Raw genomic sequence first — 27,761 nt, forward strand, 5'->3', positions numbered from 1 at the left:
ATGGGCCACTATAACGAGTTTGTCGCCAGATTTAGGAAATTTACGAGTAAGTTGGACTCGCTCGATGAGCGAGGGGATAAAATGGGGCGCCTGTAGCGCCCCTTTATATCTGGCGCCCTACCCTAACGCCGCTACTGCTCGTAATATGAATGTAAATAATATGTATATTTCAATTTAGTTGATCATATTATTGATTGCTTAAAATATTTTAACACTATTAATTATTTACGCCGACCTGAATCCACAAAGAAAAGAAAACAGCCTTGTTTCCCCTCAGTTTCTCGACTCGGACATTCAAATGAGTCTGAGCGATCGTCTCATCGGAATGTCTCCAAATACTTCCGGCGCATATTGGGCGCTATCGCCGGTTTATTGCGCCGTCAGGATACTCGGATTAGCTCCGTACTCGCTGAAGACGTGGAAAGGCCGGCCATTTTATAAAGTCACCCCGCTCACCGAATGTCACAACATTTTAATAACACTTTTCATGTGCGTGGGCCTCATTCCCGTCGTGATTTGCATCCAGAAGGACTTCGCAACTGAGACCTATTCGATTCCCTTTCTGTCTGATGTTTTCAGAACAATTTGTTCTTTAACTCTGCAGTTTATATCTATAAATCTTGCATTCCAATACAGGTATAAGCATTGACCTCTATGTTTACAGTAAAACCTCGTTTTTACGTCGAAATGTTAAGGTCCCATTTTTTCCATATATTCTCACTTAAATATTCCCCCAATTAACGTTTTTCGAAAGCCCGGTTTTACGTTAAAAAAAATTCGAAACTCAATCGATCTGTCAAAAGGCGCCGAGCCGCGCGTGCCCAAAATTGTGAATAAAATCAAGGTAATTAAAAAATGCGTAGTTGTTGTATCAAACAATACATCACATACAAATAATATTAGATCCTCAACACATAGACAACTTAAACAAATACAAACTAAAACCACTTTCGGACAAAGGGATTTTGAGTATTATTCAATTAAAATCTATAACCTACTTCCACTATCCATTAAAACAATTAGTAACGAGAGAATGTTTAAAAAGGCTATAAAAAAATGGATAGCGGAGCTAGGTAGAAGTAAAATGGATTGTCTCATTCGCCCAAACCAATATTGAATCAACTGCTACACAAGTGTATAGCTTATGTTAGGTTTTTGTTATTTTCATTGTGTGTTTTGTAATATAAATAATATAGATGTACATAAATACCTTGTTTTTTAAACTGTCTAAATATTTGTTAATTATCTTCCTTTTTTTAAGTTAGTCTTCTTTGTTTATTCTCAAATGTAATTTAAAAAAAATAATATTGTTAAGTGTCCTCGGCACGGGAAACCCCAGTGAGGTCACATTATTTTTATTATTAATTATTGTTTGTAAGCAAAAAATATGAATAAATAAATAAACTAAATTCAAAGTAGGTTCAGTGTAATTGACCATTTTGTTCAAGTGTCTAATTTTGACATTTTACTAAATTGTGACATGCGGCTGACGCATGTTTAGGAAGAATAAAGTCTTTATAACAATAAATTACGATGCAGAAAGTTTCAAAAAATGGCAATATAAATATTATTTGATGTTATACACACATAATGTGAAAAGGGGATAGTTTAAACAGTTATCATAAAAGTGTGAAACAGTCCGCGATGTAAATGACAGTTGAAATTCTGTGGTGCCATACTAAAAAAAAGATACCATATAAATAAAATTTCCCAATATTTAGGGAAAAAATCTTTGTATGCATTTTATTAATTTATTTATTAACGGACATTGTCCATGTATGCAAATTCAACTTTTTTTTTTCGTGTTTTTAAGGTTAAGTGCCTACATAGAATTATTTCAACGGGGTTTTTTTTAAATTTAATAAAAAAAACACATTGTAGTGTTGATTGAAACAATACAAAATATTTTCAATGAAATCATAGGTCAATATATATATATATATATATACAGGGTGTTCATTAAACCCTGTCACATCCGAAACCACGGTGATCAGTATGAGCAAGAAGACATATTGGCATATTAAAATATTTTTTTAGAACGAAAACAAAATATCAAAAAAAGCAAATTGTTATTTACTTCTGTAGGGAAGAAACGAGGAGGGGGAGGGGGGAATCTGATACTGCACCGCGCTCCCCTCACTTCTCCCCTGCAGAAGTAAGCAACCATTTGTTTTTTTTTATATTTTATTATTGAAAATTTTATTTCTTCTAAATATTTTTTTCAATATGCTAATATGTCTTCTTGCTCATACTGATCATTGTGGTTTCGGATGTGACAGGGTTTAAAGAACACCCTGTTAATCACCAATTATGACAGTTTTATTTATATATATATATATTTGCACCACAACAGGCTAGGACGCCTAATTACAGTGGTGAATTACATCATGTCACTCGTCCATGCGCTTTGTAGCTGCACGATGATTGGTTATCTAGCTTTCATATACCAACTTAAAAATACCTAAATTTTATAAATGGGGTCTAGAATTCCAAACGTCTATGCGCTTAGTAGCTGCAAGACGTGTTGTAATCTTACTCCTTTTTATTATTCATATTATTTTTATTTTTTTTTAGTATCATTAATACACTAAATTTATTTGTCAATTTTTAAAATGTGTAAATGGGGGCTAAATTTCTAACTGTCTATGTGCTCTGTAGCTGCAAGACGTCCTGTAATCTAGCTCCTATCTGTTATAATTTTTTATTGATCTTAATTGAAAACGAGGAACTGGAATCCCAACCGTCCATGCGCTCTGTAGCTGCAAGACGTACTGGGATATTTATTAATTGTACAGCGCCCTTGAGGTGATTTTCACAAAAATGGCGCTATATAAATTATCCAACTATATATACACCCTGTTAATCACCAATTATGACAGTTTTATATATATTTTTTTTTTGCACCACAACAGGCTAGGACGCCTAATTACAGTGGTGAATTACATCACGGTATACCCGGGCTTGAGAAAAATTACACTTTAATTTTTGTGTTCTCACCGGGAGTCGAACCCGGAACCTTCCGTGTGTGAGTCAAGCGTCTTGACCACTACACCGCGGAGGCCGCCAAGGAGGTTTTTACAATTTTTCTGCCAACTTGTAAAATTTTCATTTTTCACAAATTAAAAAGTTAATAAACGTAAAACCGAGGTTACAAAAAACCCGTTAATTGGGGCATATTTTAATGAGAATGTATGGAAAAAATGGGACCTAAGTATTTCGGCGTCAAAAGCGTAAAATTGAGGAATGTAAAAACGAGGTTTTACTGTATTTCTGATAATGACCATTATTATGTACTCTTCATGCGCCCGGGCACAGAGAATCACAAGCCATGGAAACATGAGCGTAATCTAGAGGGGGCCATGGAGAGCTAGCACTTGGGACTAGTGCGTGAGAACTTTCGCCGTCCTCTAAGTGAGAGCCAGCCTTGCCAACCTCCATCAAGCTAAAATCTGTAGATTCGTCATCAGCTAGAGCAGATTCACAAAAATAAATTAGACTGTTACTTGTGACGAGCCGCACTGTCAAAAACTGTTATTTAAGAAACAGATTTACATTTTTTCATATTCGTCGGGGGCGGGCATGATTTTGCCACACTGCTCTAAAAACAGTTTCACATAACCAGCCTGATTTAGGAGGTAGCTGGCATTACGACATAAAAATTATCAATTTTTCCAAATGTGTAAATGAGGGTATTAAAAGAACACTTAGAAATCTCCATTACTGAGATATTGGCCAAAAACTTTGAAGAAAGAATTGTGAGATTTGTAATTATGCTTCAAGTTTGCGGTGTCAAGTAGTATAATTTTTTATTTATTATTATTTTTTTATTTATTTATCTTTTACATTTTTATTACAGCAATTTACAAGTAATTATTTATACAGCAAATTGATTAAGTAGTAAAAGTAAACATACATACAACATTATTTTTTGGTATGTGTATTTTGTACAAACACAAATCTGGATTTCTCCCGAGTTTTCTCTCTCATTTAATAACATATATACAAAAATCAAAAAAATGTTACCTGTGTCGATATTCGCTAATAAGCGGAATGGGGAATGTTGTAAAACGTAAAGTGGCCACTTAACCCAGCCAATGACAGGTCATAAGCCCTGTAAACGCTCGAATATCCATAATCCTGAATTTGAAAAAATTCTACCTCATCTCTGTAGGGATATTAATAAAAAAAATAAACATACATATTTTTTATTTTTGCTGTTGGTTCATCTAAACTGCCTAACTAGGGATAGCTTCCCCGTTCTAAGGCAGTCAATTATGTATTTTATAATAATATTAAAAAGTAATTACAGTTTTATCATTATGTGTGCTTTTTTAGTCTTAAAAATAAACAATAAATATCCAGAGAAAATATAAATAATACCAAAATCTCTAAATTCTAAGTCATTACTAGAAAAACAAGCTTACGTCCTTCTACATCGGACAACAATTTCTCTGACTCCCTCCGACCAATATGGAATAAAAACGCAGTCGACACCTTCCTTAGCCTGGCAATCCCACCACATTACGACGAATCTGGGATAAGGTTATATACCCTCGGGCCTATATAATATTGCTGCCTTTGAGCCAAAAAAGTATTAACTCTTCTCTGTAGAATCAGATCCTTATTAGAGTGTCTAGTATTATGAACACGACAAACCCTTGCGTATTTTTCCCTGTTGAGATGTGTGACCGCTACTGACCTCAATATATACTGTTGACGAATATCCAGCACTTGAAATTCTCTGAAGAGCGAATCACTCGGATATCGGTATGGTTTTTTTAATATAACTCTTATCACTGATTTTTGAGCTACAGCTGCTGAAGCCAGTCGTTTTAGTGCAGCTTCCCCAGCCAATAAGACCATACGTCAGTATTGAGTTTACCAATCCATAATACAATTGTTTTAGTTCTTTAATCCTTAGTATATTTCTTAGACGTATGAAAAAAATAATCAAACGTTTTATTTTATTAGAAATTTCTTCAGTTTGTAGGTTCCATCTCATAAATTTATCTATTTTTAAGCCCAAATATTTTACACTAGTGACATTTTCCAATATTGTACATTTACAATATATATTAATTATGCAATGATGTAACTTTAATTCATACCCGGAGTTTGGTTGTCCCACCGAAAATGGGCTGAAACAGATAAAATTCGTTTTTTCTGCATTGACAGTAAGCAAATTGTCATTCAACCAATTGTTTACCCTCATCATACTCGTATCTTTGTTAGCTTTGTCACGAACTTCTGCCCAATTTTAGGCACTATACATTAATACTGTATCATCAGCGAAAAATATTATTTTTCCGAGAGATTCACTCCTACAAAGTCCGACAATATATACTAAGAATAGTAGCGGTCCCAAATGTACTTCCTTGGGGAACACCATAGTCTAACTCTGCAGCATTACTTAGTTCATCGCCAATTTTTACTTTTTGTAATCTATTGCGTAACTTCTAAACCAATCAGTGATCATTCCCTTAATGCCCATATTTTGTAATCTTTTAATTAGTATTTTATGTGAGATGGTATCAAATGGTTTAGCTAAATCTAGGAAAACCGCTATTGAAATCTGTTTTTGCAAGATTTAGAGACGGTTTTAAATCACGCTATTATTTACGTAAAGTTTATTTTGGCATCAATAACTGATTTTCCGTTTTTGGTGGAGATTTCAAAGTTTGCGTCTATACCCCCATGTCTGAAATAGGCTATTCTTCGTAGGATATCACGCGGCTGTTTGTTTATTTGAAATACCTTAAATCTTTTTTGCAACAAATTTACTTTAATTTTTGACTCTTGCAAAATTCAATTTATGAGCATCAGTTATTTACTCAGAGTAATAATGCGCCAAGCTATAGAGGAGCCCAAACGTAAGAAAACCATTCTATGACTATTGGGTATTAAGTTACCTACAGTTCGCAGCAAAACAATGGGCCGTACTCAGGTCGAGAATTGCCAAATGGATATTAATTTGCACTGTAAATACTCTTAATTTAGTACCTATGTATTTACTATTGCAGGGTTATTCCAATTTTATTTTTCTATAATTCGCCTATATTTATTTTATAAAACCGAAAATACATGTGTGTGTTTATTTTTTTATTTGTTTATTCATTTTATTCGCAATATACATATGTTACATTTATTGAGACATAAATCCCAACTCCGTGGAACCAAAGTCCTGTGTTGAGTTTGTTTGTTTGTCCGTCACATCTCCGAAACGGCGAGTCGTAGCGGCCTGAAATTTGGACACGTCATTTTAGATGCGATTTCAAGGTTGACGTTGCTATTTTCGAGTAAAATTTGAATCGACCTCTACTCGATAAAAACTCAAACTTTATATGGATGCTTAGTGCGGCCACGACATATTTCCCGTAATCAACTGTCATTATCAACAGTAAACATACTTTAATTCACAAATTTATCCCCTAAATTGAGAAAAAATAGTATCTGAAGTGAATATGTTGATATAAGGAAAGTTTTTTTTTTTTTTGCATTACAACAGGCCAGCAGGCCCAATTACATCACAGAACACCCATGCTTGAGAAAAATCACATTTAATTTTTATGTTCTCACCGGGAATCGAACCCGGAACCTCCCGTGTGTGAGTCAAGCGTCTTGACCACTACACCGTGGAGGCCGCCATAATACAGGCAACATAATACAGGTGTCGGGACAAATGACAAAAATGACAAAAATCAATGTAAATATGGGAAAATATTCTAAATCAATTACCTGTGAAAACTGTCTCTTTTAACCTCTTTGACGCTCCTATTGCTGCAACCAAACATACTGCAATTCCATTGTCGATTTTTATTTATTATAACGTAAATATCCAATTTACGTTATAATAAATAAAAAATGCAGATTTAATTTGCATGTTTAAGATACTTAATAGTTTATTTGATGTCCCGAGTATTCTCTAACAAATATCTCTTAATGTTACTTAAAGTAGACTCAGAAATAATGAAATTCTGTTCCTCGGTCATCGTCATTTCTATGTGCCTCTACCCAGAATGATTAGATTTGTAAATGAAAGTCAAGATCTAAATTATTTTGATTGTAAATTGAGTTTTTTTACAAATAGGCTGAATTAATATTCCCAATAAATTGACTGTATATTTGTTTAATGAACCTGGATTCCATAATGCCTGTCTAATGTATTAACTTGTCTTTGCTTTTTTTGTTGTATTCCTTCTATTATTTGTTACTATATTATTATTGTTTTTCGTTATACAATTTGTTTAAATTGTCCGTAAATTTGTTGAAAAAATAAAATAAATCACGGGAAAATATTCGAAATCAATTACCTGTGAAAACTAACTCCTTTAATACCTTTGATGCTTCTATTGTTGTTGTCAAACATACTGAAATTCACCATAGTCGATTTTTATTTATTATAACGTAAATATCCAACAAACAAAGCCAAGCACAGCGACAAAAGCATCCGATAGAAACGTTACGCGTATGTTGTCAAAAAAAAACAAAATGGCCGCCAATTTGTTGCTAACCAACATCGCTTTCGTTCTATGAAACACGGTGATAGGGTTTCTCCATAGGTTGACGCATTATTACTCTGAGATTTTAATTGATTTCAGATTTAGCAAGATAAATAACCACATGAAAAAAAAATCTAGTCCGTACTTAAAAAAAGCGCCGGAAAATTGCAAAATTTGGGCCTTCAGATTCAATTATCTGTTCTCCGTCCAGATTCTCATCATTTCCGGAATGGCGTTCGTGGATTTGGTGATACAACTGTACTTTTCCCACTTCATGTTGAGCAAAAACGATCAGTATTTATTCACATTCCAAAAAGGTTGAACCGCGGCCATCTGGGGAATTTTGACGTTCATTTTGCCATATATAATTTCGTCAGTTTGCTCCAAAACCCGGGACGAGGTTTAATTGAATAATTTTTATCATGACTGACGGAGCGTCCGATAGAAACGTTACGCGTATGTTGTCAATCAAAACGAAATGGCCGTCAATTTGTTGCTAACCAACAACGCTCGCGTTCCATGAAACATAGTGATAGGGCTTCTCTGCAGGTTGACGCATTATTACTCTGAGATTTGAACAGACTTAATATAATGGAAGCCAGCTAACGATAGGCACAATGGTGATCATTAATAAGTTGTCTGTTTTAATCTTCAGGTATGAGGCCTGTAAGTTCATGCGCGACTTGGACGCGTTTGACGCGGACCTAATGAGGCTCGGCTCCATTATCAACCATAGAAAGACTCGCAAGCATTTCATTGTGATGTTGGTGTTGCTACTTTTACTACTGTATACTTTTATCGTGTCAGATTTTAAAATATTTATAGCAACCAACTACAGCATGGTTTGGTATTGGGTCACATGTATATTCAGTTTCATTATACACGCGCACACAATTATCTACATGTGTGCGTTTCTTATACTCATCAGAGAAAGGTAAGTTTTATTTGATTGCTAATTTTATTAAAAAAAAAAAATTAATTAATTTATTTTTGAAACCAACACAGTCATAGTAATAAACAATAAATAAATAATAATAACAGTATTTTTTTCGTTAAAAAGATCTATCGCGCTAAATTTTTTATCATATGACAAGCTTATTAGATAAATGTATCCATTTTTAAATGTTATTAAATATTTGTATATACCGATGATTCACCCTCTCAGTTACAGTTACAGATTAAACCATAGAATTAAAAATAGTCCAGAAACCGCATACGAGCATCAAACAGAAGGCGACTAAACTACTCATAAATGAGTAGGTTTACGTTTTAACCCATTAGTTTCTATGTAGACGTCGCTCAGTACGCATGATTTGAATTCAACTATGCCGTGTTGTGTCCTTTTAAAGAGTAGAAATACTGCTAGGATCATAAAGAAACAGTATGGGATCACATTTCATGTGTAATTAGCAAATGAGTGTGTAAGTAGCAAATACATTACTTAAAAATTGAATTATTTTTCCATCTGTCAGATTGTCGAAGATATCATAATAGGCATTTCGTTAGTGTTGCAAGGGTAGTAAATTTTTTTCCCTACTTGGCTCATCTGACAGGCGCCGTGGCGCAGTTGGTTAGACAGCTATCTGCGAAACTGGCGTCGCGGGTTCGATTCCCGCCAGTTGCAAGAAAAAATCCAAGATAGATTTTTTCTCAATTGGTCTAGGTGTTGTGGTGTATTTTTCATTACCTCCTTCCATATCCTCTCTATCCCACCCGCTGACAAGTCTCAAAATAGAGGCTTAGCGGATCATTCCTTTTAAAAAAAAATCTAATGAGAGAACTAATGAAATTTGGACCTCGGATTAAACAACTCGTGGTGGACATTTGACCTACATTATCTTTAAAACATAAAATGTTACTTAACATGATATAAAAATATCCGTTTTATGTAAAATAAAATTTGTTTTATATTTTAAGTTCAAAGTTCATTAATTCAATTACTCTTATTAAATGACCCTTTACTTATCTACTCTGTTGTGTCAATCAATATTTCCGCGTGCACAATAAAATTTTAGGGAAATTAACAGATTGCTCTTTTTTTTTTACCTTACATTTGTGTTATGATTATATTTTTTCTCGTCGTGCAACATTACGCGGCGACATCGCGAATGCGCGCGGCGAAAGTGGGGCATAGTGGGAGGACACAGTCCGATGTACGCTTCTTCTGGACTTTTCTTAATTCTATGGATAAAACTGAAAAATTACATGTTTTTTATTATTTTTTTTTCTTTGTCGTTAAATCAAAATCTCGATGTTATTCTATATTTCAGATTTATCATGCTCAACAATTGCGTGAAAACTCTTAATGTCGGAGATATGAAACGCCCTTATGTAAAAACCGACGCGTGGACGACTGAAACCCGTGGAAAAATTGCAAATAATTCAACGCTAGATAATAAAAAAGATTCCCGGGGCGTTCATGTCGTGGAGTTCAGGGCTTGCGAATATCTGGACAAAATATCCGAGATGCACGACCGTCTGTGCGAACTGGGGAAAAGTTTGAACAGAATGTTCTCGGCCCAAATGCTGTTCATCGTGGGGATCACGTTTATATTACTCGTCATCAAACTGTACTTTTTTTACTTGATGCTGAGCAATAACCAGAATTATGAGTTTAGCTTGAAGAAGTCCTGGACGGCAGCTTCGTTCGGAATCTGGTTCTTTTGCTTGAGCTTCGCGCTTTTTTTTATTTGCGCGCTCATCAAGGAAGCGGTGAGATCATTTATTTATTTTTAATACGTACGGCCTAAGCTGATTACAACAGTTACACGAAGAAACATAAATACAAGAAACTGAACAAAAATAACATAAAACTTTATGTGTCAGTGACAAATTGACCTTGGCCGGCGGTTCGCCGGCTTTGTGTTGCAATGGGTTAATAAGCACGTGCACTGATAAGGACAAACATGCACTGATTAGGACAAACATGCACTGATTAGGACAAACATGCACTACTGATTAGGACAAACATGCACTGATTAGGACAAACATGCACTGATTAGGACACATATGCACTGATTAGGACAAACATTAACTGATTAGGACAAACATGCACTGATTAGGACAAACATGTACTGATAAGGACACACGTGCACTGATTAGGACAAACATCCACTGACTAAATTTAGAGTTAAAGAGTTATCTTCGGCTGTCTATAAAGAAAAACCGATATTTGTGTACGAAAATGAGTATATTTGCATGAACATGTTTAACCTATAGTCCTTAAAATTTAGCTTGATTAAATGACAGCTGTCAAACTTATGTCAATAGTGATGGGAAATTACTGATTACTGATCAAATCGATTTTATCAGTTTTTTCATGCAAACATAAAACTCTGTTTCCGAAAATTGATATAAAAACGCAAAAACAAGCCTATTATAGTGTATTTAAGACAATTATTCACCAAAAAATAAGACATTTATACTTTTTTCGTGAACTATCAAACTATTTTTTTATTCGATCAAATTACATTGATCAATTGGTCCCATCTCTAACGTTTTTGAAAAATGATGTAACCTTGTAAGAACGTCGTTAATAATTAGGTTTATTTTAGTTTATTTTTAGTTTTAAAGCTGATTTTATACATTAATGTTGATTAATGTTTCAAGCGTTCTAATAAAAAAATAAATTAACACGCCAGATACAAATGATTTTTCGTGTGTCAATATAAATAACTCCTTAGACGTTACTACAAAGTTATGTCATCAGTTTTTCTGACATCTGTCATTCTAATCATGCTATATTTTAAAGACTATAGGGGGATTCGAATCCCCCATAAATGTTAAAATCCCATTGTAATCGGGTTCCGGGGAGTTATTGATATTTATATATAACAACAGAGATGAAGAACATTTTAGATAAGGAATATAGAAGCTTATGAATGATGATAAATCGAAAGTGATGGTTTTTGAAAGGGGTGAAAATATAACTAAATGTGAGAATTTGTGTACCTGGGAAGTTTGTTTACTAGGGATGGAAAGGAGGGTGAGTGCCGGGAACAGGTGAACGGTGCACTGAAATCTACTTTGGCAAACACATGTTTGTAGCAGGAGGCAAAACTAGCAGTTCACAATGGAGTTCTAGTCCCAACTCTAATGTATGGGAACGAAGTATGGAATTGTAAACATAATTATGAAAGTAGGTTGAATGCTGTCGAAATGCGATCCCTACGGCGAATGTATGGTAAAACGATGTATGATAGGTGCACAAATGTCGAGGTCCGTGAACTGTGTAAGGCTGAGACATGCATCATCGACAGAATCAAGAAAGGGGTGCTGCGGCGTTGGTTTCGACATGTAGAGCGAATGGACAGCGAAAGAACGGCCAAAAAGATCTAGTATGCGAATGTTGATGGATGCAGAAAACGAGGAAGACCGAGAAAGACATGGCACGATCGAGTCCATCAAATACTTGAAAATGGACATGCCAAGAGTAGGAATAATCGGCGTGCGTGCATGAGAAGACGTATGAATATAGTTCTATCCTCTCTGCCTACCCCTACGGGGAAACGGCGTGATTGTATGTTTGATTGTAATATAGAAGTCTAGGCTAAATGTTATATAATATTTATATATAACCACTTACCGACTTTTCTGTCTGCCGGTTTCGAGACGTACCCGTCTCTTCGCCAGGACACCAATCAAAACAACATGCAACTGACGGAGACGAGTACAAATCTTAATCGTATTGTTAATTAATTTGTCATTTTTGTAGGCACTAGAACCCAGCGTTTTGATTCATCAAAATAAATATATCTTTTCCGATGAAAGTATGAAAACCAGCGTAAGTAATAAAACTTGTAACTTTATTATATCAAATATGTCTTGTGTGTGAATGATCTACATTGCGATATTGTGTTTTCAAAAATCGGGAATCACGTTGAAAAATAATTCAATATTTAAACCTCGGAGTAATAAGGCGTCAACCTATAGAGAAGCCCTATCACTATGTTTCCTAGAACGCAAGCGTTGTTGGTTAGAAACAAATTGGCGGCCATTTTGTTTTGTTTGACAACAAACACATAGCGGTTCTATCTTATGCTTTTGTCGCTGTGCTTGGCTTTGTTTGTAAATAACTTGGATATTTACGTTACAATAAATAAAAATCCACTATGGTGAATTGCAGTATGTTTGGTTGCAGCAGTAGGAGCGTCAAAGCTGTTAAAGGAGTCAGTTTTCACAGGTAATTGATTTGGAATATTTTCCCGTTATTTATTTGATTTTTTTGACAAATTTACGGACAATGTCCAATTTAAACAAATTATATAACGAAAAACAATAATAATACAGTAATAAATAATAGAAGCAATGCAACAAAGACAAGTTAATACATTAGACAGGCATTATGGAATCCAGGTAAATTCTACAAATTTACAGTTCATTTATTGGGAATATTTCTTCAGCCTATTTGTAAAAAAACTCAATTTACAATCAAAATAATTTAGATCTTGATTTTCATTTACAAATCTAATCATTCTGGGTAGAGGCACATAGAAACGATGATGACCGAGGAACAGAATTTTATTATTTCTGAGTCTACTCGAAGGAATATTAAGAGATATTTGTTGGAGAATAGTCGGGACATCAAATAAACTGTTAAGTATCTTAAACATGCAAATTAAATCTGCATTAAATCGACGTTGTGAGAGACTGGATATATTTAGGAAAAGTTTGTCTTGTGGGTCATTGGACTTTGCCTTGATTTTTGGCATTTATTGTCCAGACAGGTGTATTATGTTGCTTAAAAACTTTCCTTATATCAACATATTTACTTCAGATACTGTGTTTCTTAATATAGGGGATAAATTTGTGAATTAAAGTATGTTTATTGTTGATAATGACATTCACATAAAGTTCGTGGCTTTATCGAGTAGAGGTCGATTAAAATTTTACTCTAAAATAGCAACGTTAACCTTGAAATCGCATCTAAAATGACATGTCCAAATTTCTGGCCGCTACGACTCGCCGTTTCGGAGATGTGACGGACAAACAAACAAACTCAACACAGGACTTCGGTTTCACGGAGTTGGGATTTATGTCTCAATAAATGTAGCACAAGTATATTGTGAATGAAATGAATAAATAAATAAAAAAATAAACACACACATGTATTTTAAGTTTTATAAAATAAATATAGGCGAATTATAGAAAAAATAATTGGAATAACCCTGCAATAATAAAAACACAGGTACATATACATACACAGTATTTACAATGCAAATTAATATCCATTTGGCCATTCTCGACCTGAGTACGGCCCATTTTTTTTATTTTTTCAAAATATGTATTTGGACCCCTGTATTTAGTAGCCTTACGTGTCATGTACAAGGCTAAGGTACTCGGAAAAAATCGTTTTTGTTTGTCTTGGAAATGGGCTGTTCGATCACTGATTTTGGTTTATCACCTTTTTGAGTCCAATCACCATTGTCGCAAAGTTCAAGAACAATGGCGCGTGATAACTACTTTTTACTACAGTGTGGATATCTGTTCAGGATATTCCATCTTTCCTGCATTCTGCTTCAAGATTATGGCGTTGTAAACTGAAAAATGGGCACTGAAATAACAGATGTTCGATACTCTGTGAAGAAATATCATCGCATGGACAATAGTTATCATTCCTTAATTTAAACTTATATAGATAAATTCTCATAGCTCCGTGTCCGGTAAAACTTTGGGTCGTTTCAAAAGTACTTTGGTGATGATGACGGAAGTTTGTTGCACCAGCCAGCGTTGGGTTTAGTGATTTTACATGTAGAAGAAGCGCGGTAATGATCCTTCCAACGCTGCTGCGTATTTTGTTTTATACAGCGTTTAGCAAAGCTAAGGGGAAATTCTGAGAAGAAAGGTGCCGTTCTTTAGTACGGCCCATTGTTTTGCTGCGAACTGTAGCTAACTTAATACACAATAGTAAAATAATGATTTTTCTACGTTTGGGCTCATCTCTAAGTTACGCATTATTACTCTAAGGAAATTTCCCTCTTTCTGGGCATAGTCTGTGCAATATAGGAATATGCATGTGTTTTAGGTCGAGATGTTTTCCCAACAACTGTTGCATCAGAAATTGGAAATCACCGCTTGCGGCTTCTTCACCATAGACTTTACCATGCTGTGTTGTATGATCGGCTCTGTAATCACGTATCTCGTCATCTTGGTCCAATTTGAGATGGCCGGCAGAGCCACAGTTGCATAAATTTATGGTGATAAAATCCCAAATGTAAAATACCTAATATCTTTTTTGTGACAAATTTTCCTTAATTTTTGACTCTCCTGCAAAATTCAATTTATGAGTATCAGTTATTTACCCCTTTTACCTTTCGATGTGTTATTTTCGTTTTGGTAGCATTGAAAATGATTACGGCGCATCTTTGATTAATTTTAATAAAGAATCACTACAAAAAAGGCGTCTGACATGTGATTGAATTTTTATTTTCAAACTTCTAAATAATATGGTTGATTCGCCGTACATTTTACAAAATATTGGTTTCCGTTGTCCTCTTAGCTGTACCAGATTAAATTCCCCTTTTTATACACCAACGTGTAAAAACAATTGTACCTCGAATTCATTCATTAGACGTGCCTGTAGAAATTATAATGGACCCAGTATTGATGTAGACATTTTTAACTGCACGTTGCATTTGTACAGAAAATTTCTTCATGGAGTTGATTATTTGGGATAGTTGCTGAATGTGCATCTCGAGTGGTTTATGCTATGTATATGTTTGTGTATGTTTTATATGCACGTTCATGTGTGTGTGCGTGGATGGCTCGGAGTGTGCATTCGCTATTTTTATTTATTACCAATGATAACCTCCATGGAAAACGCAAATGTTAACAATTATTATTTTCTTATTTATTTGTTTTTTTTTGTCACATTTAATGTTTAAATCTTTTGCATAATTTATGAAAACTTAATTGGTCTTTTTATGTTAGAAAATCGTTGTTTTTAATACTGTTATGTATGACTGTAAGTTTTCTGAATAAAATAAAATATTTAAAGGATTGCAGTTTAACATTCAAATTCATTGTAACCGACCCGCTACAGGGAGCATGGCGGCTTCGTCTTCCTGGTTCCAACATTCCAATACGTCTTGTTGATCCAGAGAGGCGACTGCAGTTAGGGCAATCGAGGCGGAAGCCAGCAGCGAAGCACGAAGTCCGTCGGGAGGCGGAGAGGGCGGACGTGTAGAATAAAACACACAACTTCAGTGTCCGCAGCGAACTGAATGTTTATTAAAAATCGTACCCTTTATAAGGCGCCGGAGGCACGCTGCCCGATGTCCGCGCGCGCGCCCGCCGCTGGGGAGTGGGGGTACGGGAGACCGCTCGCTCGGCCCCCCTTCCACTCCCACTCTGCCCGACGGCCGGCATCGTAAATAGCGGCGCTCACGCGCGCGCGGGTTCAATCGACAGTATGCCACGCAGCGCGCAACACACGAAAATGAACACATCAATAATAAACATACACAAATGACGTAAAATCAACATAAAAATATCCAATTAAATCCATATTTTCCTCGGAATAGCCAAGGTCGAACCCGAAAGTGGAACAAATCGCCTTTATCGTAGATTCAGCACTTGGCTTCGACATATACCGAAGCCCCATAATATTCGGTATTAACATAAAACAAATCATTACATGAGACAATAATAATATTAATGGTGGATTTTAATTCAACTCCAGCGCGTCCGGAACATTAATTTATTAAACCAAAGCAACAAAAATAAAACAAAATATTTAAGGCATTAAATTAGGACAGCATATCACAACAGGGCTGATATTCTGAACGGAATTGCGCGCAAAGAGATCGCTCTGTTAGCGTGTATTTAGCACGTAAATACGCGTTAAAAATGCGTTATACACGCGCGTTTTTGCATTCAGAATACCACCCCAGGGCCGCGATTATAAAGGCTATCTTCATCGGTACATACCGAGACTGTATACATAACTTCTGTACTATCTCTATCTACCTCGGTATGTTCTACCGACTTGTCATCTCGACATCATATGTTCGAATCCAACCGATGAATGACCCCGAAAACTTACTTTAAAAATTAAAATTTAAAATAGTTCTCATTTATATTTTAAATAGGCTTCTGTGATAAAAAGTGACCACTTCAAAGCGATTATAAGCTTCAATAAATCCCGATTCAAGCAAAAAATGCTTGCTTTAACATGGATTTTTTATATGGCTTTTGACAGTTACCAAGACGGTATGCTTAACGATCATCTGTATTTATCTACCGAGAGATTACAAAGCCGGATCCTTTAACGTCTCGATACGTACACTCAGGAAGATCGTAAAACAGATATAAAAAAATAAATGACTTAATTGATTTTTATAGTGGCAACTTTTTTAAAATAAGAATAACATTAAATGAAAACTCATAACTACGTAATAAATCCAATAAAAGAGGTTCCCGTAATTCTTAATAATAAATAAATAAGTATTTTCCTGTGAATATGATTATTGTTTTATTTATCTTTTTGCCTTGTATTTGAAATATTTACGTACAGATCGTCGCTGGGCGCGTAATACCTCCATGTGACAAAATTGAAATTACACAGGAGAGTGAAAAAACCGATTTTTAAGCAAGGAAATGAAGGAAAAGTGCAAATTTCTTTAAAAAACGTGTAAATAATTATGTGTTTTTTTTTGTATTTAAATAGATACATTTAGAAATATAATTTAAAATGTTACCGGGCCAAAGTGAAACACATTTAGGAAAAATCGACGAATGGGATATGTTACGCGCCCAGCGACGATATATTGAAATCAATAAACACAGCAATTATATTTGATGGAAGTCAGAGGTCTTTAACAAATTAGACGAATGTCATTCGTACGTCAGTAGTCGAGTTACAAAAGGACACATCTGTGGTTAAAGATATTATATGTAATAATTAAATAAATATCAAAAACATCTGTTCGGTTTGGGGTATCCTGCGAATGTTTTTTTTTTTTAATTACTTTAATGTATGATAATTTAAATAAATAAATAAAATAAAATGACCCGAAGGTTGATTTAGCAAAGTGTACATCAGTTTATTAAATATTTATTCGATTACTTCGTGTGTACTTATCTTGATTACAAAATAAAATATATTTTCATTATTGTGTACCCAATCAATCAACCCCTGCCATAAAGTAAAACATTATTATAATTAATAAGGGTAACTTTTTACTAGCCATGATGTACATATCGCACATACGATAAAATAGAGTTATAACAAAAAAAAAAACGAATTTTTGTATGCAGAATAAATGATTTAAAAAGACTGGCTGGATTTTCTCCCTAGGGAGTTATTTTATTTTATTTTATTTATTTTATTTTATTTATTTGGATAACCAACAGCTATAATTATATCATATTTATATAACAAAACAAATAACAAATAAGCCAATTACAGGTTTTCACAAGTAGCATCACAGTAAGTTAAAAAAGATTCTCGAACATAAAATGAATAGTAATTAAATGTAAATTTAAAAGAAAAGAAAAAAAATACTACGAGTTATTTTGAAAGCAAACGCCGCACGTTATTAAGATTATTTTCAAATAAATCTATATTAAATGATTTATTTAGTACATTAAAATTATTAAAAGTACGCCATAAATATGAATTTTGCCTATAATTAGATGAAACAAGAGGTATGTGAAGAAGAGGGTTATTTCTTAAAACTTTGGAAGGAACATTGATAGAAAGTTTGCAAAGTAGTTCAGGACAGTCAATTGAACCAGAGGCAATTTTAAGTAAATAAATTATATCCGCTATTTCACGACGTTTTTGCAGAGGCAGTAGGTGATGTTTTTTACATATATGAATATACTGGTCAGATTTAAACTCATTACTCCGATCAAAATTTTTGAGAAGGGAATATGGATGTCGAGGCATTTGCAGGGCTTATGACCTGTCATTGGCTGGTTTAAGTGGCCACTTTACACACTGTGTAACATTCACCGTTCTGCCTACGTTTAAATATCCACATTTCCTCAACTCTTCCATCTTACCAATTTACTACTATGCTCTATTTTTTATAAATTTATTGATATCATTTTAACTTTGCTGGGATTCCACTCGTCCATGCGCTTTGTAGCTGCACGATGATTGGTTATCTAGCTTTCATACATATCAACTTTAAAATACCTAAATTTTGTAAATGGGGTCTAGAATTCCAATCGTCTATGCGCTTAGTAGCTGCAAAACGTATTGTAATCTTACTCCTTTTTATTATTCATATATATATATATATTTTAAATATCATTAATACACTAAATTTATTTGTCAATTTTTAAAATGTGTAAATGGAGGCTAAATTTCTAACTGTCTATGCGCTCTGTAGCTGCAAGACGTCCTGTAATCTAGCTCCTATCTGTTATATTTTTTTATTGATCTTAATTGAAAACGAGAAACTAGAATCCCAAGTGTCCATGCGCTCTGTAGCTGCAAGACGTGCTGGGATATTTATTAATTGTACAGCGCCCTTGAGGTGATTTTCACAAAAATGGCGCTATATAAATTATCCAAACATTATTATTATTGTTCATTGGTAAGTAGGTACTTGTTTATGATTGAATTCCAAATCTAAAAGGAATAGATATTCAAATATTTAATTTAAGTAGGTACCCAATTACTTGTTTCAGTTTGAATTCTATTTTCAAATAAAGAATTCTTTTAGCAAATGTCAAACTCTGCTCAGGGGTGCATTTTAGTCAGGAATGCGATTGTCCAACTATACATGTATCTGTTTACTTTTGTGAAGTAAAAGAGCTGAAACCTTTATCATCCATGTGGGTGAGATTCATTCGGCTGAACCAATTAATCTACTAGGTAACGCCTGAAAACAATTTTCCAATTTTTACACTTCTTATACCAGTTGGTTCGTTCAAATGTTTGCAGACTGGCTGGATTTCCTGCTTAGCGAGTTGTTCGGATCTTTATTAGTAACGAGAAAATGTTTGAAAAGGCTATAAAAAAATGGATAGTAGAGCTAGGTAGAAGTAAAATGGATTGTCTCATTCGCCCAAACAAATATCGAATCAACCGCTCCACAAGTGTATAGCTTATGTTAGGTTTTTGTTATTTTCATTGTGTGTTTTGTAATATAAATAATATAGATGCACATAAATACCTTGTTTTCAAAACTGTCTGAATATTTGTTAATTATCTTTGTTTTTTAAGTTAGTCTTCTTTGTTTATTCTCAAATGTAATTTCAAAAAAGTGTATTGTTAAGTGTCCTCGGCATGGGAAACCCCAGTGAGGTCACATTATTTTTATTATTAATTATAGTTTGTAAGCGAAAAATATAAATAAATAAATACAAAAAAAAAAAAAAAAAGTTGTTGCAACGGAGAATGAACAGGAATGTTACACAGTGTGCAAAAACCAACCAATAACAGGCCATAAGCCCTGTAAATACGTAGACTTCCGTATTCTCTTCTTACAAATGTTTTCTTCCTTCTCTTGGAATCCAGCTGTGTCTACAAGCATTTGAACACGCTCAAAATATTGAGGATTAATATATATATATCTAAGTCCAGGGAAGGTTAATTACATAAATGCATTTAGTTTCAGTTTTGATTAATGAAGCCCATCTAATATCATTAGAGCAGGGGTATCCAACTCTCTCTCCGGTAGTGCTACAGTCCATATCAAGCTTTGGCCTACTGAAACTTTCGTCTCCGACTCTGTCTGCCCTCAGCCGCCGTCTTCCAATTCGCCACCTGCGCCTCGATTATGATCGCTATCTTCATCTGTATATATCGAGACGGTTTTAAAGTGGTAACTTTCTAACGCCTAGATACTCTTATTTGTTAATAGGACAGAATCTAGCGACATTATTTTCACATCTAGGCGTTCGTTTTATTAAAGTGACAATTATGTCGGAATTTTATTCGACTTCAAAATGTATTTATTTCTCTCATATTTTTAATAGGCTTCTAAGAAAAAAAGTGCCAACATCAAAACGATTAAAAATGTAATAAATCATGATTGAAGGAAAAATTGCTCGGCGGAACAAAATTTTTGACACTTTTAATGCGTAGATAAACGTATCGAGGGGTTCTAGACCCATCAGTATAAACCGATGTACTTACATCAAAACTTGACGGTGGGGGTATTACGTCATACTGAAGCTATGTCATTTTAGATCGTAGATATGTGTACCGTGACGTACGCTTCCCCTTGTTTCATATCGATGATGGGGGGTCGGTAGTATATCTTTATAATCGCCAGAGGGAATTTATCTTAAAATATACCGTCAAGGTAGGTATGAGGTCTATATCTTCCCATCATAATCGAGGCACAGGAGAAGCTGCGCTCCATCTTATCTCACTTCATCCTCCCATCTCAGCCCGGGTCTTCCCACTAATCTCCTTCCACCCTGGTGTCTACGCAATAATATTTTACGGTCGCGTGAATCAGGCATTTGCTGTACATGTCCGGCACATCTTAATCTAAGCAAATGCATATATTCCGAGATGCTCGGGGCCTGTTATATGCTGTACAGTTCGTTGTACCGAATTCGCCACGGATTATCCTCTCTCACTGGTCCGCAGATTCTTCGGAGTACTTTTCTTTCTGAAGTGTCCAGCATCTCAGCCATCTTCACTGTCAGTGTTAACACCTAAAATCCATATGCCAATCGATTTGTATTATTGTTTTGTAAATGGTGATTTTGGTTTTTCTGTGGACGTTACGTGATTTGAACACTGGCAGCATAGACATGTGTGGTTTACTGGCTGCTGTGAGTCTTTTTCTGATTTCTGCTGGATCCTCACTGTTCTCTGTTATACTGGAGCCCGGGTAGGCGAATTGCTCGACCACTTCGAAGGAGAAATAACCTTTATATTGGATACTGTCTCTTGCTCTGTGCGATGGGTTTCTGCTCTGTGTTATCATTTTTTTTTCTCAGCATTGATTTGCAGTCCCATATCAAGTGCAGCTGTTTCCAAGGAATCAAATATCTCATTACTGGCTGTTGTTGAATATTAGTAAATCAATGTATTTTACCAAAATAACATTTATTTTAATAAATAACAAACTATTTAAGGCGTTGTGTTGGGACAATATATCAATCCAGGAACCCTCGATCTTGCCTTGGAGAGGGAGATTTAGCAAAATGAGAAGTCTCGCCTTTCACACAGTCGCCGGGCTCTTTATAGACTTGGGCCCGAGCCCTCCGAAGGGCGAGGACTATTTACAGGAACCTGTCACAATAGATCTTCACAGGACGCAGTGACACCAGGAGTTTAAAGCGTAGCACTGACCCCCACCTTTAAGAACAAGAATAGTAAGGGACACAACATCTCCTACCATATAACTACAGTTTCACATAGATTATAGCTGTGAGAGACGATTTTGACGGTTATTGTCAGCATAACCGCGAACATGTTAAACTTAAGCAGAGTGGCATATGTTATACATTGGTTGTAGAGTTCATAGTCCATAATCGATGACACACACGTGCTCAAACGTTTCACCTGAAATAGTTAAATGACCGAAGAAAGCAATGTCATCATTTTCTATAGAATCCAATAATGCAACTCTAACAGTATTGCGCATAAAATCGGGGGCATCATTCTGCAGTACATTCACATAGTCTCTACCGTGAAGAAATGAACTACAAAGGAATGTCACCTATAAAGAGAACTCAGGGCGTGGCAACGCGTCAGTCAACCCAACAAGTTCAGTTCAGTCAGTCAGACCAGCTCGACGAAGTCACTCAGTTCCAGTGTGTGGTTCAAGTGCAGTCTCTTCAACCCATCATCGTCGTAATACTCGCGCAGCTCAATTCATTATTTGTTCGTCATGTAATAAATAAACATCAAACAGCAACCTCGTGTCTTCTCTGTCAATCTCTAACTGGGGTAGGAGCTCCAACCCAACCCTCGGCAACCTAAATCCTACAGTGTAAAGTGATCACATAAACTGGCCAATGATAGGTTGAGTCCTGTAAGTGCTTAGACTTCCATATTTCCTTTATGAAAACTGCTGAAATGTTAATACCTCTAACCATAGAAATAAGAATAGTCCAGAAAGCGCATACGCGCATCCAACAGAGGGCGACTAAACTACTTTTAATAGAGTAGTTTTACTTTTCGACCCATAGTTTCTTTGTAGACATCGCTTAGTACGCAACTTCCGATTTAAATTCAACTATGCCGTGTTGTGTCGTTTTAAAGTGTAGAAATACTGCTGGGAAGAAACAGGATGGGTTCACATTTCGTGTGTAATTAGCAAATGTATGTGTAAGTAGCAAATGCATTACTTAAAAATTGAATTATTTTTCCATCTGTCAGATTGTCGAAGAAAACAAAATGGACATTTCGTTAGTGTTTCCAAGGTAGTATTTTTTTTTACCCTACTCTGCTCATCTAATGAGAGAACTAATTAAAATTGGACCTCGGATTAAACAACGCCGTGGTGGACATTTGACCGACATTATCTTTAAAACATCAAATATTATTTGACATGATACAAAAATATCCGTTTTATGTAAAATAAAATTTGTTTTATATTTTATGTTCAAAGTTCATTAATTTAATTACTCTTATTAAATGACCCTTTACTTATCTACTCTGTTGTGTCAATCAATATTTCCGCGTGTACAAAAAGCTTTAAGAGAAATTAACAAATATTGCTTTTTTTACCTTACATTTGTGTTATAAACAAACCTGTTTATGATACTCACACTCAATCTAGTCTCCTCATCTTTTATTATATTTTTTCCCACCGTGCAACATTAAGCGGTGACTTCTCGAATGCGCGCGGCGAAAGTGGGGCATGGTGGGGGGATTTTTGGACACAGTCCGATGTATTCAAATATGATTCTACGCTCCTGGACTATTCTTGATTCTATGCCTCTAACCTAAATAAACCAAAAAGATTTCTGATCTCTGCCTGAAAGTATTGACACTAGCGGTGCATTAATATATTATTCCTTGTCATAAACATAGATCAAAAAGATTGCTAATCTCTGCATTAAAGTATTGACACTAGCAAAGTTGCGCTTCGTAATTCTTGACCACACCATTCTACAAAATGGCGAACGATTCGGAAAGCCTGCGCGCGTACTGGGTCATATCTCCCATCCACTGCATCGTGCGAATATTTGGCCTAGCGCCGTACTCGGCGCAGACGCAAAATGGCAAAACCGTTTGGCGCGCCAACAAATTCACCAACTTCTACAGCGCGTTCGTCCTGACGCTCGTGCTGACCGGGGCGGTGCCCGCATTCCAGTATCAAAGGGCGAACTTCGAAACGAACAAGGAAAAGATACCCCTGTATTCGGACGCATTCCGGACGGCGAGTTCATCGCTGATGAGTTTTGTCTCTGTGATTATTGCGTTCTCGCATCGGCACAGAGCTTGTGAACTGATGGAATTTTTAGACGATATTGATAGAGATTTGTACTATTTAGGAGTTAATTTGGAGTATGCCATTTGGCGCAGGCGTTTCGTTCTGGGAACTGCTCTAGCCTACGTCTCGCTGTTTTCCATCCTGGCGATGGATTTTGTAATGTTTGTTACCGTAGGCGGACAGAGTTGGGTGTACTGGACTGGTTGCATTTACTGTTTTTCGGTCAATTCATCAGTCATCATTCAGTTTGTCGGGAACATTGTCTTGGTTCGGAGCAGGTAACTTGTTAACAATACATCACACACAAATAATATAATCACTAGATCCTCAACACAGACAACTTAAAAGAACACAAACATGCATCAAAAACAAGCATCTGTTGTTGGAATCCTCGATATACAATTTATACATCACAACTAGATAAAATACATAATAGATTCCTTAAACTTCTGGATCGTAAATCTCTTACATATTTTGACTCGTACGAAGACTCTTCTTCCTTTCATAGTTTAACTTCCCTTACTAAACGTAGAAGCATTTCTGATCTGTCTTTCCTCTTCAAAATTTTAAACAATTTTATCGATAGTCCATATCTCTCGGAGCGTATTTCAATCAATTGTCCCGTAAAGTCAACACGACAAGTTCATTTTTTTATAATTCATTGCCCAAAAAAAAAATTATGTTCAAAACTCGTTTATTTATCGTAGCTGCTCCAAATTTAATTTACTTTGTTTAGATATTTTTAATACAAAATTTTCTGACTTCAAAAAAAAAACTTTTTGAAACACTGTAAAATGAAACATTTGTCAGTGTGTAATAAGTTTATGTTCCTTTAATTATGTTTATTTTATTATAATATCAAAATATTGAATTGGTCAACTATATTGTGGGTGTGGCGTTTCGCTTACCTGTTGGGGTCTCTGTACACGCTGTGTGTAACTTTTGTACTCACAGGCGTGTGTTTTGTTTTGTCTTTCTAAAACCTAAGCCCTTGTAAAGCAGTGCCTTCAAACTTACCCATACACGCGTAATTACAACTGAAAAAAACCCACACATATACGTTTTGTAGAAGTATACAGATTTGTTCATATGAAGAAAATAGGCATTGGCAGTTCGTGCCTCTGCCGACATTGGCCCTTAAGCTAGGGTTTCCTAGGACAGCGGTACCCGTATCTTTACGGCCGTAGTGAACGGTGATGCGGTGGACCGCCGTCGTAGATGTTGCTAGAGAGTGGTTTTATTTTTAAACGGTGTTATCAACACCGTTTTCCTAGGAAACAACTCTCTGGTCACCGTTACGACGGCTGTCCACCGCATCACCGTTCACTACGGCCGTAAAGATACGGGCGCCGCTGTCCTAGGAAACCCTAGCTTTAGCGGCGCCACGATCGGAACAAAACACTACTTGACCGAATAACATTTGGCGCATTTTTCAAATTTTACAAATAGTTACCGTATATGTTAAATTATTTTTTATTATTGTTTCAATGAAATTCTAGTAGGGTAGGCACTGCTTTTGTGCCTATATGGAACGCACGCCACTGCGTACGAGCATTATGCTGCTCCTCTTGTGACCGCATGATCAGAAATGTGTCAATGACTCTTTAAAAAAAAAAATGTCCGAAAGTTTAACTGCTTTCAGATTTCGCGAGTTAAATAACCACATGAAAAAAAATTCCAGTCCGTACTTTAAAAAACCGCCTCAAAATTGCAAAATTTGGACTGTAAAACACAGAGTCCACTCGGAGTTCAGCGGGAAAAATGCACCCCGCGCGAAAATGATCCCAGTCGAGATGGCTCCGCACAATCTGAACTCGATATGCGAGATACACGATCGCATGTGCGACTGGGCCTTCAGATTCAATAAAATGTTCTCCGTCCAGATTCTCATCATCACCGGAATGGCGTTCGTGGATTTGGTGATACAACTGTACTTTTTCTACTTGATGTTGAGCCAAAACGATCAGTATTTATTCACGTTCCAAAAAGGTTGGACCGCGGCTATCTGGGGAATTTTGATGTTCATTTTGATATATATCATTTCGTTAGTTTGCTCCAAAACCCGGGACGAGGTTTGTTGAATTTTTTTATCATGACTGACATAGAGCGTAGAGGTTCTACTGTATTCGTGAAATCTTTTATCATTTAAATTTAATTTAAAGTAATATTTTAGGCCGATAGAACAGTCTCCCTGCTTCATCAATTGAATCTAGATTTGAGGGATGAGGAGACTAGATTGAGTGTGAGTATCATAAACAGTTTTGTTAATATTTTGAGCAATTTTTTGAGGGATGAGGAGACTAGATTGAGTATGAGTATCATAAACAGTATTGTTAATATTTTGAGCAGATTTTTGAGGGATGAGTCCAGATTGAGTGTGAGTATCATAAACAGTTTTGTTCATATTTTGAGCAAATTTTTAAAGGAAGAGGAGACTAGATTAAGTGTGAGTATCATAAACAGTTATGTTCATATTTTGAGCAAATTTTTGAGGGATGAGGAGACTAGATTGAGTGTGAGTATCATATACAGTTTTGTTAATATTTCGAACAAATTTTTGTAGACAAGAGCCTTGAATACTACCTCCCAGTGCCGCGATTATGAACGCTATCTTCATATGTACATATCGAGACAGTACACTTAACTTCTGTACTAGAGAAGGTAATATAGAAGTCTAGGCATCTACAGGGCTTATGACCTGTCATTGGCTTGTTTAAGTGGCCACTTTACACACTGTGTAACATTCACCATTCTGCCCAAATTTGAATATCTATATTCCTTCAATTCTTTCATCTGTTGTTGTTTGTGAAGTTAAAGAGCTGAAACCCTTATCTATACGGGTGAGATTCGTGTAATTTAATTATTTCATCTAGATACTAGGCAACGCCTGAAACTTTTATTTTTTCAATTTCTAAACGTCTTCATGGACCAGGTGGATTTATCAACAATATTTAGAGTTTGTCTAAATGTTTGTAGACAAGGACTGGATTCAACTTCCCGGGGAACTGTTAACGTTAACATATTACATCAGAGCTGAAGAACATTTTAGAGAAGGTAATATAGAAGTAATACATCTACATCTTTGTCTACAAAAATTCGGACATGCTCAAAATATTATTTCTATCTACCTCGGTATGTTTTACCAACTTGTCGTCTCCACGTCGTATGATCGAATCCAACCAATTAATGACTACAAAATTTAGTCCGCGATCCTTACTTCATTTTTATTTTAAATAGTTCTCATTTTTATTTTAAATAGGCTTCTGTGATAAAAAGTGCGCACTTCAAAGCGATTATAAACTCCAACAAATCCCAATTCAAGCAAAAAATACTATCTAGAACATGATTTTCATATGATTTTTGACAATTACGAAGACGGTATGCTTGACGATCGTCTGTATTTATCTACCGATTTCCAATCCGCACAAGATCTTGCACCATTTTCTGACCTATGTACTATACGAGCTTAACTCTATAGCTCAAATATAATAAACATTTACACTTGTAAAGTAATTATTATGCTTCTAGGTTGAAATGTTTAGCTTGCAACTGTACCACCAGAAAGTAGAGTTTACGGCCTGTGGCTTTTTCCCAGTGGACTTCTCCCTCTTGTACATGATAGTGGGCGCGGTAACCACCTATCTAGTGTTCCTAGTTCAGTTTGAGATGGCCAGCAGAAGCACGGCGAAGAATTAAAGATAGTTCAACTTCTCTAGGAAATATTTTCACGATTGTTGAAATAAATATATTGATGCGAGATTTTGTATTTTTTATACCCCGTTTGAAGGAGGGGAATACCCACCATTTTAAAAGGATAGTCGGTGCCTGGGGATTTTGATGAATGGGTATTTGAACATTGTTTTTCTGTCACTCCCTCGCAAATACTGTGCGAAAAAGACGGCTG

General features: G+C 35.5%; 2 protein-coding genes across 2 annotated transcripts in view; both read left to right on the plus strand.

Annotated features, from left to right (window-relative positions):
* Positions 1-27,674, plus strand: LOC148274896 (uncharacterized). Its single transcript, XM_088236468.1, has 9 exons — positions 1-92; positions 8,155-8,433; positions 9,770-10,211; positions 12,214-12,282; positions 14,524-14,682; positions 15,752-15,867; positions 25,593-25,776; positions 26,031-26,099; positions 27,386-27,674. Exons 1-9 carry the CDS (start codon positions 1-3, stop codon positions 27,551-27,553), a joined length of 1,578 nt encoding a protein of 525 aa, XP_088092594.1. The 3' UTR covers positions 27,554-27,674.
* su(f) (cleavage stimulation factor subunit su(f)) overlaps positions 1-27,761 on the plus strand; it is a 53,450-nt gene that overhangs the window by 16,107 nt on the left and 9,582 nt on the right. The gene's annotated exons all lie outside the window — the stretch shown is intronic.

Source organism: Micrasema longulum, unplaced genomic scaffold (genome assembly GCF_059751315.1).
Source record: "Micrasema longulum isolate JH-2025_06_02 unplaced genomic scaffold, ASM5975131v1 h1tg001558l, whole genome shotgun sequence".
Classification (NCBI taxonomy): Eukaryota; Metazoa; Arthropoda; class Insecta; order Trichoptera; family Brachycentridae; genus Micrasema; species Micrasema longulum.

Coding starts and splice junctions, on each gene's coding strand:
- LOC148274896 (XM_088236468.1), top strand. CDS start 1: ATGGGCCACTATAACGAGTTTGTCGCCAGATTTAGGAAATTTACGAGT. Junction 14,683..15,751: donor TGGCCGGCAGAGCCACAGTT/GCATAAATTTAT, acceptor ACCCTTTATAAG/GCGCCGGAGGCACGCTGCCC. Junction 15,868..25,592: donor TCTGCCCGACGGCCGGCATC/GTAAATAGCGGC, acceptor TGTAAAACACAG/AGTCCACTCGGAGTTCAGCG.